The sequence below is a fragment of the Antechinus flavipes genome, chromosome 3 (assembly GCF_016432865.1).
Source record: "Antechinus flavipes isolate AdamAnt ecotype Samford, QLD, Australia chromosome 3, AdamAnt_v2, whole genome shotgun sequence".
Classification (NCBI taxonomy): Eukaryota; Metazoa; Chordata; class Mammalia; order Dasyuromorphia; family Dasyuridae; genus Antechinus; species Antechinus flavipes.
Genome location: NC_067400.1, coordinates 385,344,336 through 385,365,776, shown reverse-complemented (window position 1 = coordinate 385,365,776; position 21,441 = coordinate 385,344,336). Strand labels below are relative to the sequence as shown.

At 34.9% G+C, this 21,441-nt stretch overlaps 1 protein-coding gene across 1 annotated transcript in view; it reads left to right on the top strand.

The window, feature by feature from the left end:
- Positions 1 to 19,985, top strand: part of PLCL1 (phospholipase C like 1 (inactive)) — a 423,749-nt gene extending 403,764 nt beyond the window's left edge. Inside the window, exon 6 of the mRNA XM_051985927.1 lies at positions 15,553 to 19,985. Within this exon, the coding sequence (XP_051841887.1) occupies positions 15,553 to 15,735 (183 nt within the window). The 3' untranslated portion in view covers positions 15,736 to 19,985. The remainder of the gene's footprint in view (positions 1 to 15,552) is intronic.
- Positions 19,986 to 21,441: the final 1,456 nt, after the last annotated feature.

Genomic DNA, 21,441 nt, shown 5'->3' with positions numbered 1-21,441 from the left:
TATTTCATTTAAGTTGTCGAATTTATTGGCATAAAGTTGGGCAAAGTAACTCCTAATTATTGCTCTAATTTCCTCTTCGTTAGTGACGAGTATAACCTGCATGAGATGGGACTGTTTAGGATATTTACTTCTTCCTCTGTTGGTTTGGGCAAGCTATATTTTTGGAGGTATTCTTCTATTTCATTTAAGTTGTCGAATTTATTGGCATAAAGTTGGGCAAAGTAACTCCTAATTATTGCTCTAATTTCCTCTTCGTTAGTGACGAGTATAACCTGCATGAGATGGGACTGTTTAGGATATTTACTTCTTCCTCTGTTAGTTTGGGCAAGCTATATTTTTGGAGGTATTCTTCTATTTCATTTAAGTTGTCGAATTTATTGGCATAAAGTTGGGCAAAGTAACTCCTAATTATTGCTCTAATTTCCTCTTCGTTAGTGACGAGTATAACCTGCATGAGATGGGACTGTTTAGGATATTTACTTCTTCCTCTGTTAGTTTGGGCAAGCTATATTTTTGGAGGTATTCTTCTATTTCATTTAAGTTGTCGAATTTATTGGCATAAAGTTGGGCAAAGTAACTCCTAATTATTGCTCTAATTTCCTCTTCGTTAGTGACGAGTATAACCTGCATGAGATGGGACTGTTTAGGATATTTACTTCTTCCTCTGTTAGTTTGGGCAAGCTATATTTTTGGAGGTATTCTTCTATTTCATTTAAGTTGTCGAATTTATTGGCATAAAGTTGGGCAAAGTAACTCCTAATTATTGCTCTAATTTCCTCTTCGTTAGTGACGAGTATAACCTGCATGAGATGGGACTGTTTAGGATATTTACTTCTTCCTCTGTTGGTTTGGGCAAGCTATATTTTTGGAGGTATTCTTCTATTTCATTTAAGTTGTCGAATTTATTGGCATAAAGTTGGGCAAAGTAACTCCTAATTATTGCTCTAATTTTAGCCAATCTGACAGGTGTGTAGTGGTACCTCAGAGTTGTCTTAATTCTCATTTCTCTGGTCAATAGTGATTAGAGCACAGTATATAGGAAGCAAGGGATCCTTGTGACTTGCAGATGGATAATACTAACTTTTATATACTATTTACTATACGTCAGATAATGTGCTAAAACACCTTATTATAATCCTTGCAGCACTGGGAAGTAAATGTTATTATTATCTTCATTTTACAGTTGAAGAAACTGAAGCAAATAGGTTAAGTGATTTGCCAATGGTTACTCAACTAGTGAGTGTCTGATATTAGATATGAACTGGTCTTCCTGACTATCCATTGTGCCACTTTTTTTGCTACAATGGAAAAGTTACAAGACTTGGAATCAGGGAACCTTTGCAAGTTTCAATAGTGCCACCAGATAATCCTAAGCAAGTTACTTAGCTTTTCCAAAGCTCTGTTTCTTTATCTGTAAAATGGGAACAATAATCCTTAATTACTCACCTTACAGGAATATTGGAGAAAATACCTTTTAAAGCAATATATGTGTATTAATAATGGTGTGTTCTGATGTTTCATTGTGGTTTGATTCCAAAATAATGATGTCATTTTGATCTTTGAGAATGAAGGACAACCACCAATCACCTTCTTTGTGGCATCTCGAAGGCTATCCCAGCCTAGCCCAAGCTCTGAGAAATCCTACTCAGCTAGATAGGACTTGACTACAGAACCATATCTTTGTTATCTGAGAGTCAGCCTGGCTAATTTGTCATAGAGTCATCGCAGCATTGCTTGCAAGGTTATACATTTTTATTCTCAGAATCTTATGAAAGATCATTTGCTAAGTTTGGGGGGCTAGCGTGGGAAGTTGTGATGTACTTTGGTGGAAGGAGTGCCCAAATCCTGATGAAATCACTAATTTTTGTTGTATTAGTAGTTTCACACATTCTACTTCCTCCACCTCCTAACCATTCCCCTTCTCATTTTATTCTCAAGAATGTTTATCAAATATTGGGTCCTATTGAGTCCCATTGTGTACTACTCACTGTATAACCACTAGAGGGAGCCAGCTTGATTATCCTCAGCCTCTAGGAATTCACACTTTTGTGGTGGGTCAATACCAGGAGTCTTTCACAATTCAAGAGATAGATATAACTTAATTACTGGGACGAGGACTCATATTAATAGATGTCACTTAATTAATTAACACGACACTGATAATTAACTTATATTTAAATCTACATTGCTTCCCTTGATTTTCTTTTTTTTTTTCTTTCTTTCTTTCTTTCTTTCTTCCTCCTCCTCCTACTACTACTGCTGCTGCTACTATTACTACTACTACTGCTGCTACTACTACTACTAATGCTACTATTACTATTACTACTACTTCTACAACTATTACTACTACTACTGCTACTACTACTACTAATGCTACTATTACTATTACTACTACTACTACCACTTAAATAGCTAATATTTATGTAGACACTAAATATGCCAGGCAATATGCTAAACATCTACAAATATCTCTTTCTATCCTTACAACAACTCTGGGATGTAGGTGCTATTATTATTCCCATTTTATAGATGAGGAAACTTAGGTAAACAGATTAAGGGACTTGCTCTGCATCAGATAACTAGTTTGTACTGAAATCTTCTTGATGTCAGGCCTGCGTTTCTCTCCATTGCATTTTTTAGTTGAACTTTGAAGGACTTTGGATGACTAACTTGTGAATTTAGATTTTATTAGATAAGTTTCTGAAAGTTTTTGAATAGTAAAATGATGTGATCAGAGCTCAGTACTGAAAGATTCATCTGGGAGTATTGCATTAATGGATTTGAGGGTGTAGAGAAACCAGTTAGGCTATTAAACAACCATTTATGAAGTCTCTACTCTGTGCAAATCATTTTTATTAGGTTCTGGGAATAGATTTTTTAAAACAAGGCAGGCTTTGCTCTAAAGGAATTCATATTTTACTGGTAATGATAGAACATGTGTACAGATAGGCATAAGATATGACTGAGTGTAATGGAGTCAAAAGGGATAAAGTCAAAGACTTTTAAGTATATTTAAAGAGAAAGAGAATTTTTTAGGTAGGATAATAGGTAGGGTAACAGAAGAGGTAAGCTTGTAAAGTGAGCTTGTAAGGAAGAGAAGAGTTTTGAATAATGGAAATGAGAAAGGAGAACACTCTAAAAATGGGGGGTGGTCAGCTAGAATCAATAAGTTAAGGCCATAACCACTGAGCCTGGGACAAATTCTGTTGCTGGCTGGGAAGTAGCAAAGTTACAGAAGACAGTTATACTATTGGTGAAATCACAGGAAGAAGGGTATTTTATCCTTTAGGGAGTCCCAGCCTTCCCCTCATAAAATTGTGACGGAAGGAGGTCTCTGGAGGATTATAGGTGTAGGTGCAGACATAGTGGTCTCCACAAGGAACAAGCATTTTTCTCCCTCCATCTCCTAAGAGGTTAATACTATTACAAAGCCATCTAAAATTATAGTATTTCAAGAAGCAATGAGGCAACTTCTAGTTCTAAGAGCAGTACAATTCAAATCTTTGAGATGGGAATGACTTCAGGAGTTATGTAGAATTGTCAATCACTTAACCAATAACTATGTATTTGGCGTCATATTAAGAAAAGGAAAAAAATAGTTCCAGCCCTCAACTAACTTACATTCTAATGATAAGAATCTCTGACTCCCTTACCACATTATTAAAATATATATATCTTAATTTATTTAGTATGGAAGGGACTTGTAGAGGGCCGCAGATAGTGGGGAGAACTCTAGGTGAGGTGTTAGACCAGAGGGAACCTGCTGTTCTACTTGAAGCAAGGGATACTTATAGTAAAGAGAGACATTTATGTATCAATAGCGGGGTGCTTATAGTTAGCATTATTAGCTATTTCTCTTTCAGGCTTATGTATTCTTTTACATTCTTATCATATTCTTGAATAAATTTATTTTGAAAAATCTTTTTATTGATTAATTTTGATTTTATATTATTGTCTTTTCTGAATCTTACCTTTCTTTACCCAGTGAGGAATTCTTTGTAAAAAAAAAAAAAAAAGATTTTTTTTTAAATAGGAAAAAATTATAGTTAAGCAAAACCAATCAATTATTTCTGATAGTATGTATAATATTCCACAGTCACATCTTCAAAGAGGGGAAGGAAATGAGGTACACATTTTCAAGTCTTCTCTTGGATCAAACTTAATTTTCCTTTCTATGGATCTTCCTTGGGTACCAAAATAATTTTATCCAGCATTCATTTTTCATATTTGTTTTGGGGGGAACAATTGATTTATGTAGTTATTCTTCTATTTCATTTAAGTTGTCGAATTTATTGGCATAAAGTTGGGCAAAGTAACTCCTAATTATTGCTCTAATTTCCTCTTCGTTAGTGACGAGTATAACCTGCATGAGACCTTTCCTGATACCCCTGATCCTTTTCCTCAGTTGAGATTACTTTAAATTGAGGTCCTGTCTATTTTCCCTTATTAAGCTATATCTTTCCAGGAGAATATTAGTTCCTTGGGAGCAGGGACATTGCTACTTTTGTTTTTGTATCTTCAGCATCTAGCTTAGAACATTGCACATAGTAGGTATTTAATAAATGCTTGAATAAAAATTGAACTGAATTGATCTGAATAGTAGAATGATAAAGGGAGCACTGGGACTTCAGCCAAAAGCACCTGAGCTCAAATTTTGCCTCAGACATTTATTATTCCTTGGAGAAAGATAGTTAGCTTCTCTCAGCCTCAGTTTCCTCTTCTATAAATTAAAGGAGTTGGACTTGATAAAGATTTCTTCTAACTCAAAGTTAATGATTCTATGAAAATCATGGATATGGAAAGAGAGGTACATGTTTTATGAAAGTTTCTAAGAGGGATAAAGAGCATAAGCCCCTAGAGCAAACAAGATTTTATGGAGGAGGTGATATTTAGTCTGGAATTTTGAAACATGGGAAGAATTTCCACAGATAGAGCTGGAATTCCATAATGATGTAGCTCAACAAAATCACTCAAGGCACAGACACAGGAAAACATGGGATTCCTTCAGAGGTTATGGAATAGTCTTTTTTGGAAGAAGTTACAGGAGATCTAAAAAGGAGTAGTATGAGATTAGTCTGAGAGCCTCATACTACTACTACTACTACTGCTGCTGCTGCTGCTGCTGCTGCTGCTGCTACTATTCCTCCTCCTCCTCCTCCTACTACTACTGCTACTACTACTACTACTACTATTACTACTACTTCTACAACTATTACTACTACTACTACTACTACTAATGCTACTATTACTATTATTACTACTACCACTACTGCTGCTACTACTACTACTACTACTGCTGCTGCTACTATTACTACTACTACTACTACTACTACTACTACTACTACTACTACTACCACTTAAATAGCTAATATTTATGTAGACACTAAATATGCCAGGCAATATGCTAAACATCTACAAATATCTCTTTCTATCCTTACAACAACTCTGGGATGTAGGTGCTATTATTATTCCCATTTTATAGATGAGGAAACTTAGGTAAACAGATTAAGGGACTTGCTCTGCATCAGATAACTAGTTTGTACTGAAATCTTCTTGATGTCAGGCCTGCGTTTCTCTCCATTGCATTTTTTAGTTGAACTTTGAAGGACTTTGGATGACTAACTTGTGAATTTAGATTTTATTAGATAAGTTTCTGAAAGTTTTTGAATAGTAAAATGATGTGATCAGAGCTCAGTACTGAAAGATTCATCTGGGAGTATTGCATTAATGGATTTGAGGGTGTAGAGAAACCAGTTAGGCTATTAAACAACCATTTATGAAGTCTCTACTCTGTGCAAATCATTTTTATTAGGTTCTGGGAATAGATTTTTTAAAACAAGGCAGGCTTTGCTCTAAAGGAATTCATATTTTACTGGTAATGATAGAACATGTGTACAGATAGCCATAAGATATGACTGAGTGTAATGGAGTCAAAAGGGATAAAGTCAAAGACTTTTAAGTATATTTAAAGAGAAAGAGAATTTTTTAGGTAGGATAATAGGTAGGGTAACAGAAGAGGTAAGTTTGTAAAGTGAGCTTGTAAGGAAGAGAAGAGTTTTGAATAATGGAAATGAGAAAGGAGAACACTCTAAAAATGGGGGGTGGTCAGCTAGAATCAATAAGTTAAGGCCATAACCACTGAGCCTGGGACAAATTCTGTTGCTGACTGGGAAGTAGCAAAGTTACAGAAGACAGTTATACTATTGGTGAAATCACAGGAAGAAGGGTATTTTATCCTTTAGGGAGTCCCAGCCTTCCCCTCATAAAATTGTGACGGAAGGAGGTCTCTGGAGGATTATAGGTGTAGGTGCAGACATAGTGGTCTCCACAAGGAACAAGCATTTTTCTCCCTCCATCTCCTAAGAGGTTAATACTATTACAAAGCCATCTAAAATTATAGTATTTCAAGAAGCAATGAGGCAACTTCTAGTTCTAAGAGCAGTACAATTCAAATCTTTGAGATGGGAATGACTTCAGGAGTTATGTAGAACTGTCAATCACTTAACCAATAACTATGTATTTGGCGTCATATTAAGAAAAGGAAAAAAATAGTTCCAGCCCTCAACTAACTTACATTCTAATGATAAGAATCTCTGACTCCCTTACCATATTATTAAAAATATATATCTTAATTTATTTAGAATGGAAGGGACTTGTAGAGGGCTGCAGATAGTGGGGGGAACTCTAGGTGAGGTGTAAGACCAGAGGAACCTGCTGTTCTACTTGAAGCAAGGGATACTTATAGTAAAGAGAGACATTTATGTATCAATAGCGGGGTGCTTATAGTTAGCATTATTAGCTATTTCTCTTTCAGGCTTATGTATTCTTTTGCATTCTTATCATATTCTTGAATAGATTTATTTTGAAAAATCTTTTTATTGATTTATTTTGATTTTATATTATTGTCTTTTCTGAATCTTACCTTTCTTTACCCAGTGAGGAATTCTTTGTAAAAAAAAAAAAAAAGATTTTTTTTTAAATAGGAAAAAATTATAGTTAAGCAAAACCAATCAATTATTTCTGATAGTATGTATAATATTCCACAGTCACATCTTCAAAGAGGGGAAGGAAATGAGGTACACATTTTCAAGTCTTCTCTTGGATCAAACTTAATTTTCCTTTCTATGGATCTTCCTTGGGTACCAAAATAATTTTATCCAGCATTCATTTTTCATATTTGTTTTGGGGGGAACAATTGATTTATGTAGTTACACACAAAGTTTATCTATATTCTATTTTCTCAGAATTTGGAAAAAGTGCAAATAATCAATGTTTAGGGTGAATCTGAAAATTTGCTGAGAATGGTAAATTGTTTCCTCTTAAGTGCTAATTGAGTAATTTGTATTGTATTGTCATTATTTAAAGTTGGAGTCCCTTCAGGAAAAGATAGTAACAGATGCTGGAGGGGATGTGGGAAAACTGGCACACCAATGCATTGTTGGTGGAATTGTGATTGGATCCAATCATTCTGGAGAGCAATTTGGAACTATGCTCAAAAAGTTATCAAACTGTGCATACCCTTTGATCCAGCAGTGTTACTACTGGGCTTATATCCCAAAGAGATATTAAAGAAGGGAAAGGGATCCGTATATGCCAAATTGTTTGTGGAAGCCCTTTTCATAGTGGCTAGAAACTAGAAATTGAATGGATGCCCACTAATTGGAGAATGGCTGAATAAATTGTGATATATGAATATAATGGAATATTCTTGTTCTTGAATAATATTGACCATCAGGATGATTTCATAGAGGCCTAGAGAGACTTATGTGAACTGATGCTAAGTGAAATGAGCAGAACCAGGAGATCATTATACACTTCAACAACAATACTATATGATGATCAATTCTGATGGATGTGGCTCTCTTCAATAATGAGATGATCCAAACCAGTTCCAATTGTTCAGTAATGAAGAGAATCAGCTACACCCAGAGAGAGAACTATAGGAAATGAATATGGACCACAATATAGCATTTCCATGCCTTCTGTTATTGTTTGCTTGCATTTTTGTTTTCCGTTTCTGTTTTTTTTTTTTACCTTCTTTCTAGATCCGATCTTTTTTGAGAAGCAAGATAACTATATAAATATGTATATATATATACTGTATTTAACATATACTTTAACATATTTAACATGTATGGAACTACCTGCCATCTAGAGGGAAGGAGAGGAAAAGTTGGAATAGAAGTTTTTGCCAGGGTCAATGTTGAAAAATTACCCATGCATATGTTTTGTCAATAATAATAATAAAAAAATTGGAGTCCCTCAAGCAATTTCTCCATAAAAGGGGGAATCAGAAACTAAGGATTCCATGTAGAAGGATGAGAACCAGCAGAAGGATGAAGCAAAAGTGTCCATATGTAATTGGATTCTGGCTGTGTCTGAAACCAAAAACTGTTAGGAGGGTTCCCAGGAGATCTGGGAATTGAGATAGAAAGAGTAGGTCAACTTGAAAGGGGTAACTTTTTGCATCTTAGGGGACTTGATGTTGGGAAGGGAAATATGGTGGCTTAGCTTTCTTGGTCCCCAAACATTATGGCTTCCAGAAAAGAGAAGGCTCCAAGGCCTATATGTGGATAAAATTCTTAATCATTTTGTGTCATGGAATCCCCTGACACTTTAGTGAAGCTAATGGACACTTCAGAATAATGTTTTTAAGTATTATAGGAGATGCTGAATTTCCCATACAAGTTCATATATTTTTAAAACTCTATTCACAGATCAAGAATCCATGAAGCCAAATTGATTCCCAAGTATTCTATAGGATTTTAGATAGGGAAGTCAATTTCACAAACAGGGATCATACCAACTGTTATAGGAAACTAGTGAAATATTAAAAAAAAATCAGAATATTTAGATTAGGCCAATGTTAACAAAGAGTCAGATATTTTAGGGATTTGGAACCTTAAAACCCCTAAGAATGTGATTTCAGGCTTTTTGCATTCTGAAGCCTGAGAAGAGAAAGATATTTCTCAAGATAATTCTCAAGGAATCAGGAGGCAAGGACAAGGCTCCATCTTGAATAAATGGCCAGATAGGTGAGAAGGATTCATTTATGGAGTAAGAGGAAGAGCAAGCAGAAGAAGGGAGCTTAAAACGGGAATGAACCTGTCAAAGCCTAGTTCTCCATACCCAGATCTAAATATTGGAAAAAATGGTACTAAAAAGCTTGTGTGACTAATAGTTTTGTCTCACTGAATCTATTGACCTGAGCTCTCTCATTGTCATCTTTATCTTATCTCTGTGTCAAATTCACAATTCTTGTAACATTAAGATGAACTTTTAAATCTTATTTCATTTCAAAAGTACAGAATTCAATTCAGCAAACATTTGTTAACCACCTACTGTGACTAAAAGACTATACTATATGCTTAAGGTACAAAATTAATACAGTTCCTACCCTCAAGGAATGTACAGTTTAGGAGAAGGAGCAAGACATGTACTTGGATAAATCTAGTACAAGTTATAAAATGTTTCAGGTCATAGTAGAGGGGGGTGTATCTTTGAATACACTGACTTTTGCTCTTCCCACACAGGGAAGGAGGTATCACATTCAGCTGAGGGGCAAGTCATCATAGAGAAGATAGTAAGGGAGGACCTAGTTACTTACATTGTGTACAGGTAAAGTAGATTCACAGAAACTACATCTAAAGTAGTTAGTAAGTGAGTAACATATTGAAGTGAGTGTGACTTCAATCCCTAGTGCAATTCCAGGATGTCTTATTAAAAGAATCTCTTGTGTGCATTTAAAAAATTGATTTTTAGGAGTTACTACATTGTCATCAAGATTAGGCCATGGCACTCTAATCTCATTTGCTTTTCTATGAGGATTCCTAGACTGTTAGATCAAGGGAATGACATAGATTTAGTAGACCTGAATTTCAGCAAAGCATTTGACAAAATCTTTCATGAAATCTTTGCAGACAAGATGGCTTTTTTTAAATAGGAAAAAATTATAGTTAAGCAAAACCAATCAATTATTTCTGATAGTATGTATAATATTCCACAGTCACATCTTCAAAGAGGGGAAGGAAATGAGGTACACATTTTCAAGTTTTCTCTTGGATCAAACTTAATTTTCCTTTCTATGGACCTTCCTTGGGTATCAAAATAATTTTATCCAGCATTCATTTTTCATATTTGTTTTGGGGGGAACAATTGATTTATGTAGTTACACACAAAGTTTATCTATATTCTATTTTCTCAGAATTTGGAAAAAGTGCAAATAATCAATGTTTAGGGTGAATCTGAAAATTTGCTGAGAATGGTAAATTGTTTCCTCTTAAGTGCTAATTGAGTAATTTGTATTGTATTGTCATTATTTAAAGTTGGAGTCCCTTCAGGAAAAGATAGTAACAGATGCTGGAGGGGATGTGGGAAAACTGGCACACCAATGCATTATTGGTGGAGTTGTGATTGGATCCAATCATTCTGGAGAGCAATTTGGAACTATGCTCAAAAAGTTATCAAACTGTGCATACCCTTTGATCCAGCAGTGTTACTACTGGGCTTATATCCCAAAGAGATATTAAAGAAGGGAAAGGGATCCGTATATGCCAAATTGTTTGTGGCAGCCCTTTTCATAGTGGCTAGAAACTAGAAATTGAATGGATGCCCACTAATTGGAGAATGGCTGAATAAATTGTGATATATGAATGTTATGGAATATTCTTGTTCTTGAATAATATTGACCATCAGGATGATTTCATAGAGGCCTGGAGAGACTTATGTGAACTGATGCTAAGTGAAATGAGCAGAACCAGGAGATCATTATACACTTCAACAACAATACTATATGATGATCAATTCTGATGGATGTGGCTCTCTTCAATAATGAGATGATCCAAACCAGTTCCAATTGTTCAGTAATGAAGAGAATCAGCTACACCCAGAGAGAGAACTATGGGAAATGAATGTGGACCACAATATAGCATTTCCATGCCTTCTGTTATTGTTTGCTTGCATTTTTGTTTTCTGTCTCTGTTTTTTTTTTACCTTCTTTCTAGATCCGATCTTTTTTGAGAAGCAAGATAACTATATAAATATGTATACATATACTGTATTTAACATATACTTTAACATATTTAACATGTATGGAACTACCTGCCATCTAGAGGGAAGGAGAGGAAAAGTTGGAATAGAAGTTTTTGCCAGGGTCAATGTTGAAAAATTACCCATGCATATGTTTTGTCAATAATAATAAAAAAAAAAAATTGGAGTCCCTCAAGCAATTTCTCCATAAAAGGGGGAATCAGAAACTAAGGATTCCATGTAGAAGGATGAGAACCAGCAGAAGGATGAAGCAAAGGTGTCCATACGTAATTGGATTCTGGCTGTGTCTGAAACCAAAAACTGTTAGGAGGGTTCCCAGGAGATCTGGGAATTGAGATAGAAAGAGTAGGTCAACTTGAAAGGGGTAACTTTTTGCACCTTAGGGGACTTGATGTTGGGAAGGGAAATATGGTGGCTTAGCTTTCTTGGTCCCCAAACATTATGGCTTCCAGAAAAGAGAAGGCTCCAAGGCCTATATGTGGATTTTGGCAAGAAGTAGGAAGATAAAATAGAAAAAGACTTAGAATCCAGGTGTAGTGATGCTTGCCTATAATCCTTGACTCTGGGGGAGGCTGAAGCTGATAAATTGTTGAAGTTCAAGATTTCTGAGCTTCTGTAGGGCCAAAGCTGATTACATGCCATAACTAAGTCTGGCACTAATATGGTTAGCCTCTGGGGATATGGAGCCCTCAGGAGATGCCTAGGAATATAGAAAAAAGGTGAACTGACCCAGGTCATAAATGAAGGAGGTCAAAGCTTCTATGATGATTAGCAGTAAGATTGAGCCCATAAGAGATTACTTCACTTCTAGCTTGAGTGAGATAACCAAAATAATTACTATTTTTATAGCACTTGCTACATGCCAGGCACTATTTTAAGCACTTTACCATTATTGCTTCTTTTTGATACACACAAAAATTCTAGGAGTTAGGTGCTATCATCACCTCTGATATATGGATGAGGAAACTGAGGCAGCAGTAAAGTGACTTTCCCCGGTTCACATAACTAGTTAATGTTTTACTTAGATTTGAACTCAGATCTTTCTGACTCCAGACACAATGCTCTATCCACATGCTACTCAAATAGGAAGATCTTGTTTTTAAAAATGAATAGAGGAACAGAGCAATAGAGATAGGAATACTCATGTAGGTTGCCCTTAATCTATTCAGGAAGGTTGGATGGGTGGAGATAGTTTGTGGGATTAGGAGCTAAAGTTTTGAAATTGCCAGGGCGAGGATTGAACTAGGGAGATAGTAAAATAGGAATGAAGCAGGAAGGGTTCATTTAAGATTACATATCACAGAAGATGGTCAAAAATCAGAATTAGTTAATGTTGGAAAGGTTGTAAAAAGACAATCACATTAGCACATTGTTAGTGGATCTTTGAATTGACAAAGCCATTCTGGAAAGTAATTTGAAAATTTGAAAATAGAATCACTAAAATGTCCAAAGTTTTGGCATGCAGAATTTCACTATAGGTATATACTCCAAGGAGGTCTTTAAAAAAAAAAAAAAAAGAAATCCTCCATTAGTACCAAATATTTATAGTAGCATTTTTTTTTGGGGGGGTCAGGGATCACATGCTCCTGGGTTCATACTGGTAGAAAAGAGAGTCACTAAAAAGGAAGAATTAGTTGGGATGAGCAAATGGTACCCATACTATTTTTACTATTTTGCTTGAGTCCAATTATTATTGGGAGTGAAGATTAGGAGTGGGGAAAGGAGAATGGACAGTTAGTCAATTATCAATCTGTGGCTGTTGAGAATATGACCTGACATTTTGTGGCTCCTTTTAAAAAAAAGGCATTAAAATTCTTTCAGGAGTGCTTCATGTTTAATCCTGGGTAGTATGTCATTAGTATTGACTGCCTTTAGTCCTTCCTCTTTTAGCTTCTGCCTTTTCTATTTTTTCTCCCTGTGTTATGCAGCAAGGACGTTTTGTCTCCTGGGTTATCAGGAGGTGATGCCGTCATGTTCTTGTGAGCTGGTACAAATTGTTTTCCCCAATTTGCTATTGTTTTCTAGAGAAACTGACTTCTGTTTACCAGAACTGGCACAGTCTGGTGCTTGAGCACACATACTGCTGATTGGTGGCCAAGAGAAAAGTCTGGTGATGCATTGGTCAATTAATTTGTAATTAAGAAGCTTTAGAAATATTAAATATTTACAGGATAGTGGAGAGAAAATATGTATGTGTAATATAGATTTTAGTATCTTATATACTTTAGCAGTCACTGGAAATATGACACTGTTCTTCCTTCTGAGAATATTTCCAAATTTAGAAAACACAATAATCAAAAAATTCAGGGTGAAGTTTATTTGGAATGCATTTTTAATAGTCCATGTATGAGAGATATCTTTGCTTGAAACCAGTATGTGTGTTTTTATCATTCATGCTTTTTGTCTTTTATAAACACCATTTGGAATAGGTGCAGATACAAAGATGATTGAGGCAGGGGCTCTCTGACTTGTCTTATTATCCAGAAACATTCTGGAGGAACTCATAGCATCAAAGAAGCATAGATTTAGACTTGGATGAGAATTTGAAGTACAATCCATTCATTCTAGGAAACTGAGGCATGAAGCTGTTAAGAGATTTGCCTAGGGTCACATACCTAGAAAGTGTCTAAGGTGGGATTTCACATAGTGCATATAGAATTTCACAAAGAATGCCCTCTGTAGGGTGATGGAAGTACACTGATTATTTCACAATATTAGTATTTAATTATGGTTAATTTATCTAAGTTAAACCCTTTTGTAGCCATGTTTTAAAACAGATAAGAGCTCTGAGTGTTTGTGTACATAGTTGTGTGCACATGAAGGAGACAGATCTATTGTATGTTGATCCCCATGTACTAAGTTATTCCCCTCCCAGTTTTCTAATTTCTATTAAATTTGAAATTCTAAAGATCTTTCTGATTCCAAATTCAGCGCTCTTCTTTAATTCCACTTTGCCTAAATGAGGATTTATTTATTGCGTCTTCTCTTTGCTAACACTGGGCAAGAACAAAAGAGAAAATAATCTGTAGCTTCTCAAATGGTTTACACCATTTTGGAAGGAAACATGTTTAATAATCACAAAATATATGTATATGTATATATTTTATATTAAATACAAAATAATTTCCTGTGTATGGAGGAAACCTTACTAATTGGAGGGCAACAGGAAAGGCTTTTCTAGGAGATATCTCCTAGAGTGAGGTGTATATGGAGTTAAGGATTCCTAGAGGCAGAAGGTAAAGGAGCAAGGTAATTTATGCATGAAGCATATTCTGTGTATGTATGTGTATGAATACATATAAGTTTCCATTAAAGTTCTATTCCAATACCTTTTTGTGGAGCATCTTCTGGGGTCATACAGCTTATAAGTATCTGAGGCTGGATTTGAACTCAGATCTTCCTGTAATGCTCTTTAGTGATTATTTATATATATCAAAGGCTCATACTATATGTAAAATACAATATATATCAAATATACATACTCTATATATGTATACATAAAAATATACAATGTATCAAACATATAAATACATATCAAACACACAGTATATGTTAAATACCCATTATGTATACATATATAAAATACATATATCAAACATAATCTATATGAAATATACCATATATTACACAATATATCAAACACATATAATATGTGTATATATCGCAAACATATTATATACATATATATCACTATTTATATTTATCATACATAATATATCAACCTTATTACATATGTCAAACAATATAGAACATATACTATTTATTTTATATGTACATATATAGTAATTACATGTGTCATGTTTATATACAAATATACATCAAATATACATACTATTATGCACATTTCATGTATACCAAACTCTCATTATATAATATATATATATGTTAAACATACATATATATATAAAATATACATTCATGTGTGCAAATATATAAATGTTTGTATCATATATGTGTATGTACACACACACACACACACACACACACACACACACACACACACACAGAGTAACTCAGGAATCTTAATCAATCATCCTTTTATTAAGAGTCTACTATTTGCCAGGCTGTGATAAGCACTTGATATACAAAAAGAGGCAAAAAGCAGTTCCTGTTCAAAAGGAGCTTACCGTCTAATTAGAGAGACAATATGTAAACAATGCATAGAAAGGATAAAGAGGAAATAATTAACAAAAAAATCCAGTAGAATATAGAAGGCTGGAGAGACTTCCAATAAAAAAAGGATTTTAGTTGGAACTTAAAGGAAACTAAGGGAGTTCAGTAGGTGGATTGGAGGAGGAATAGCATAGGTGTAAGGGATTAGTGAGGTTTTAGGCTTAAATAATATATTCTTATTTTAAAATACATGGAATATATGTTTAGGGAGAATGAGCCTGTGATTCATTTATCTAAGTAATAGCATGAGAAAATTTGAATTATTTCATGTTGAAAATATTATTTCTCATTCCTAATTTCTTCTTTGTTCATATTTGCGCACATGTACAGGGACAAAGTGATCTGTTGAAGAATGCCAAGAATGAAGCCCTGGAGAACATGAAGCAGATACAACTAGCATGTTTGTCCTGTGGCTTGAGCAAAGCAGCTGCTGGTGGTGCTGAAGCAAAGAGCAAGAGAAGCCTCGAGGCAATTGAGGAGAAGGAAACTGGAGATGAGAATGGAAGGCTCTAAACTGAGGCACAACTACTGGGCTTGTCCTTTGGGTCAAGGACTTGAAACTGTTTTTTAGAGCATTTAGAATTTCACAAAGAATGCCCTCTCTAGGGTGTTGGAAGTACACAGATTTTTCACAATGTCAGTATTTAATTGTGGTTAATTTATCTAAGTTAAAACTTTTTGTAGCCATGTTTTAAAATAGATCAAAGTTCTGTGTGTTTATGTACACAGGTGTATGCATCTGAAGGAGAGATTGGATAAAATCTATTATATGTTGCATCTCCATGTACTAACTTATTTTTCTCCCAGTGTTCTAATATCTGTTAATTTTGAAATTCTGAAGAGTATTTCTTGTAACTAGGTTTTTACCTTATTTTACTTTCTTGCTTTTGTCATTTAATTGAGAGCTCTTAATATATCTTATTGTTGAAGGAAGCCAAATTTATCAATAGATAGATGTTTTGATAGCTTAAAATATAAATTAGAATAAATTCTCTGAATCACACTATCAATGTGAATCAATAAAAACAATAATAAACCAGCAGAATTTATGGATAGATCACCAAAGCCATTGCATTCAGCCATTGCTGTTTGAAATTTATTTTTTAAAAATTCATTTATTAGAATTCAGGGAAGTAATGCACCTGAGACTAATGAACACCTGTAACTTCAGTGGACAAAGCAATCAAGAGTGAAATAATGGCCACCAAAGAGGGCCTTGGTAACACAGTGAAAGCTGTTTGCCATTAGGATTTTAATGCAGAAATGATATTTAGGAGTTCTGAAATTTCAGAAAGTTCTTAAACTTTATAAACCATGAGCCATGAGATAGATTTGTATGATCAATGAGGAGCCATTGAGTGTATCTTCATAAGAATTTTAATGAAGAGTGCCTGATTGCTGTAAAAGTTACAGGATTGTAAATAGAGAGGTGGAATGGGTCTCAGATGTCATCTAGGTCAGCCCCCTAGTTTTGCAGATGAAAAAATGGAGTCCCAGGAAGGCTAGAAATAGCGCTAAATAAAGGGAATCACTATTGCTATCATCATCCTCATTATTATTGTTGAGATAGATCTCTCTACCTTGCCCAGGCTGTAAGTTCAGTTATCATTCATGAACCTGTTCCACTGCCTATTGTCATGGAAACTTTGACCTACTCAAATTCCAATCCAGACTAGTTCATCCCTCCTTAGACAACTTAGTGGTTAACCTCTCAAGAAACTCATTATGCTGGTGCTGGACTTGGTGTGGACATCTGATTGCCTTTAGCCCTACTGTAGCTCAGAACTCCCTAGCTCAAGCAGCCCTCCAGCCTTAGCCTCCCCAGTAGCAGGGGTGCATTTGTGTATACTGCTGCCACACCCAGCTAAAAGAACAGCATTCTTGTAAAGTGATAGCATATTGAATGATACAGGTGTCTAAGAGTGGGGTAAGTTTTGAGAAATAACCAATTTCAAGGTACTTTTAACACACCTTGGAAGACACATAGGTCAATGAAGAGACAAATTAGCCTTCCATCCTGGTAGAATCTGTGTCACTGTTGTTATTCCATCTTACTGATAATGTACTTGAGTGTAATATGTATGTTATCTCTGACAGAACAATATGTTCTATGGTTATAAAAAGAATATATTTATTTAAAGCATTGCTTTTATTTTGAAAAGCTACTTAATTAATTTGATTAACAAATGTGCTAATTTTTTGAATTTAATGGAAGGTAATTGTTGAAAGTTTGCCTATCTTAAAATCTAATATTGTTAGTGTGTTAAGTTATTCTGACTTCCTCTTAAAATTATGTTCATGTTGCACATTACTGAGAGAGTAAAAATATGGAAAAAACCCTTTGACCTGTATTTCTTTAGTGAACTAATTGAAAAGCATGGACTATAAAATAAGTGGAAGGAAGCAAGTGGGTATCTAAGTATTATCTGGCCTATAAAATATGATACAAAAAGTTCTGCTGTTTCTCAGTGGGAGAGCTATGATAAGTGATAAATTAAGATCGGATATTTTATTATATAAATGGTTTTTTTTAGTCCAAATGGTGCCTCAGTGTCCTCAAAATATTTCAGTTACAACTCCAAATGCCTTTTGCTGACAGAAGTGACAGTATTTTTTAAATGAGAGCAGGATCAATTTGTATTTTTCAAGGGATGCTATTTTATAACTTGTTTTTAACATTTAGCACATCTAAAGCTTGAACATATTTTTATATTTCCCTTAAAACGTGCTCACATTTCTTTTTTCCTGGTTTTAGTTTGAAGAAAGGCAAAAGATCCAGGTGGTTTTTATTCTTGTAATGATAGAGGAGGTAATTGGAGAATGTGCAATTGGCCTAAATGTTGTGATTTTACCTTGATCAAAGAAATATAAGCTAAGATCAGCAAAGATCATAATTGCAAAATCACCAAATTTTTATGGTTAGGAATAAACTCAGCCAAATTAAGCTGAAAAATAATTCCTATAACCATGTGCAGGGCAAGAGATCGTCTAGCTTCTACTTGAAGATCTCCCACTGGGCTTCTTAAGAATCCTTGTTTAAAAAAAATAGGTGCTATGATCTGCTAACTGGTTATGATTATTATTATTAAAATGAAAGAATATTTTATATTAAATTTATAAGGAAGTTATACTTACTTAAATTATGGATAGGGACGACTGTTTTATAGTACCTCTCCTGAAGTTTTTCATTAGGTGTGAGTATAGGCTGGCTTCAATTAAGGTTTTTAACTACACATAAAGTTTCATTTACCTCATTCTATTTATACTAAGCAATATGACATAATGGAAGGAGGCCTGGCCTGAGAGTCAGGATAGCTTGTGTTTTAGCTTATTTTCAACATATACTATTTGTGTGATCCTGTTGTATAACTTATTGCTCCAAGAAACTCTTTAAGACTTTAAGAATTATCTATTCATTGCTAATATTCACTGATGAAGGAGGTTTTTACACTTGCTTTCAGCAGTGATGAAATCACAGGTCCATTTCCCTTTGTTCCTCCCACCCAAAACAAACAAACAAACAAAAATTCTATATGAACTTAGCAAAACCTGTGCATTTGGGCAACTACATAGCATAGATGACAGCGTGTCAGCCCTAAAGCCAGGAAGATTTCTCTTCCTGAGTTCTAATATCTCCTTAGACACTTAGCTGTGTGACCCTGGGTAAGTCACTTAATCCTGTTTGCCTCAGTTTCCTCATCTATGAAATGAGCTGGAGAAGGAAATGACACAGAACTCTAATACCTTTACCGAGAAAACTCCAAATGGAGTCAGGAAGAGTGACTGAAATCACTGAACAACAATAAAATATTTTTTATAACATCTTGAGGAGGTCGGTAAGATACTGCTGACATGGTGCAGTCAGTTGGAGAAAGTGAGGCAATCATAACTTGCTTACTCTTGGAAGTCAGATCTTCTGAATCTGAGTGTCTTTTCTATTTCATCATAGGAGGGTTAATTGCATGACTTTCAACTAAGAACAAGTGTATTGGAGTTATTCTTATTTAGAGCAGTAATCTGGGATTTCAACTTCCTTAAACTCTACTTTCCCAAGTGCAAAGTGAAGTATTGAGAATAAGAGAGCACAGAACTTTTAGGGACAAAGCTGGCAGAGACTTTGGTCGTTATATAGTCCAAATCTTTTATAAATGAGGACAATGGTGGCCAGATACATTATTTGCCCAAGATTATTCAGTGGTAAGCCCTTGGCGTCTTCATCAACATTCATCCCACTGCACTCTGCTGTTTCCTTTCTTTCCATGACATGTTTTCATCCAGAAAAAAATATTACTGGTGGGTTTGGGGCATCCTAAAGCTATGAATCCTAAGGTCATGGTTCATTAAAAAGCCACAAGACATTATGGACATGCCTTTAAGCATTCATGGGGTCAACTTTCTCTTTGATGGCACCATCTGGACAGTTCTGATATGGGCAACCTTTACTACAATGATAGAGAGGACATAGAATCTTCCATTCTGTATCCATGTGTTTCTAAATATATCACATAATAATGCTTGTCTCTTTAGCAAAATTTCCCTTTGGAAATAATGTACACTATTTGCCAGATTGCAGGTTTGCAAATAGGTCAAAAACAAACAAACCAAGAAGTAACAACAATTAAATACAACAAAATAACAAATTCCAGCATTTTTTTCAGAAGATATTAATGACTTTTGAAATCTAGGGAGGAAGATAAGTAAAGCCCCGATATCAGGAATTGACAAAACTTTTTTTTAAAGCTGGTTAGACTTTTTATTTGGTTATTTGATATTATAGAAAACTTTTAAAGCTTTTAAAATAAATATTGTTTGGATCTACACATTATGATGTTAACTCATGATTGATAGTTCCTTTTAGTTTTATACAAGGGCTGTGTAAAGGCTGAATATGATAGGAAATTCACAAATAATAATCCCAAAGCATCTTAATCATACATCTCCCAGAAGTTTCATCCAGTGTTTCAGTTTGCTGCACAGGCCTAAACAGGCCAATTGTTTCATCAGCATGGACAACATGGAACCACACAGCATCTTTACACTTAAGAGCTGAAAAGGATCTAGTCTTACTCTGTCTCCTGCCCCATCTCATTTTACAGATGTGAATGCTGAATGTAAAGAAAAGAGAAGTAGTAGATCATGAACTCAAATATTATAAGTAGCATATTTGGAATTAAATGTAGATCTTCTGACTAATTTTTTTCCCTCTACCACAGCTGCTTTTTCTTTATATTATGTTATAATATGCTATTATATTATTATTACTCCACCTAGACTCCTACTTGCCTCCTTTCTTTTCCTCCTTCTCTTGCCTAAGTAACTCAAAATTGTTTGATTGCTCACATAGCTTGGTTGAGATGGGATTTACACAGAACTCTAATACCTTTACCGAGAAAACTCCAAATGGAGTCAGGAAGAGTGACTGAAATCACTGAACAACAATAAAATATTTTTTATAACATCTTGAGGAGGTCGGTAAGATACTGCTGACATGGTGCAGTCAGTTGGAGAAAGTGAGGCAATCATAACTTGCTTACTCTTGGAAGTCAGATCTTCTGAATCTGAGTGTCTTTTCTATTTCATCATAGGAGGGTTAATTGCATGACTTTCAACTAAGAACAAGTGTATTGGAGTTATTCTTATTTAGAGCAGTAATCTGGGATTTCAACTTCCTTAAACTCTACTTTCCCAAGTGCAAAGTGAAGTATTGAGAATAAGAGAGCACAGAACTTTTAGGGACAAAGCTGGCAGAGACTTTGGTCGTTATATAGTCCAAATCTTTTATAAATGAGGACAATGGTGGCCAGATACATTATTTGCCCAAGATTATTCAGTGGTAAGCCCTTGGCGTCTTCATCAACATTCATCCCACTGCACTCTGCTGTTTCCTTTCTTTCCATGACATGTTTTCATCCAGAAAAAAATATTACTGGTGGGTTTGGGGCATCCTAAAGCTATGAATCCTAAGGTCATGGTTCATTAAAAAGCCACAAGACATTATGGACATGCCTTTAAGCATTCATGGGGTCAACTTTCTCTTTGATGGCACCATCTGGACAGTTCTGATATGGGCAACCTTTACTACAATGATAGAGAGGACATAGAATCTTCCATTCTGTATCCATGTGTTTCTAAATATATCACATAATAATGCTTGTCTCTTTAGCAAAATTTCCCTTTGGAAATAATGTACACTATTTGCCAGATTGCAGGTTTGCAAAT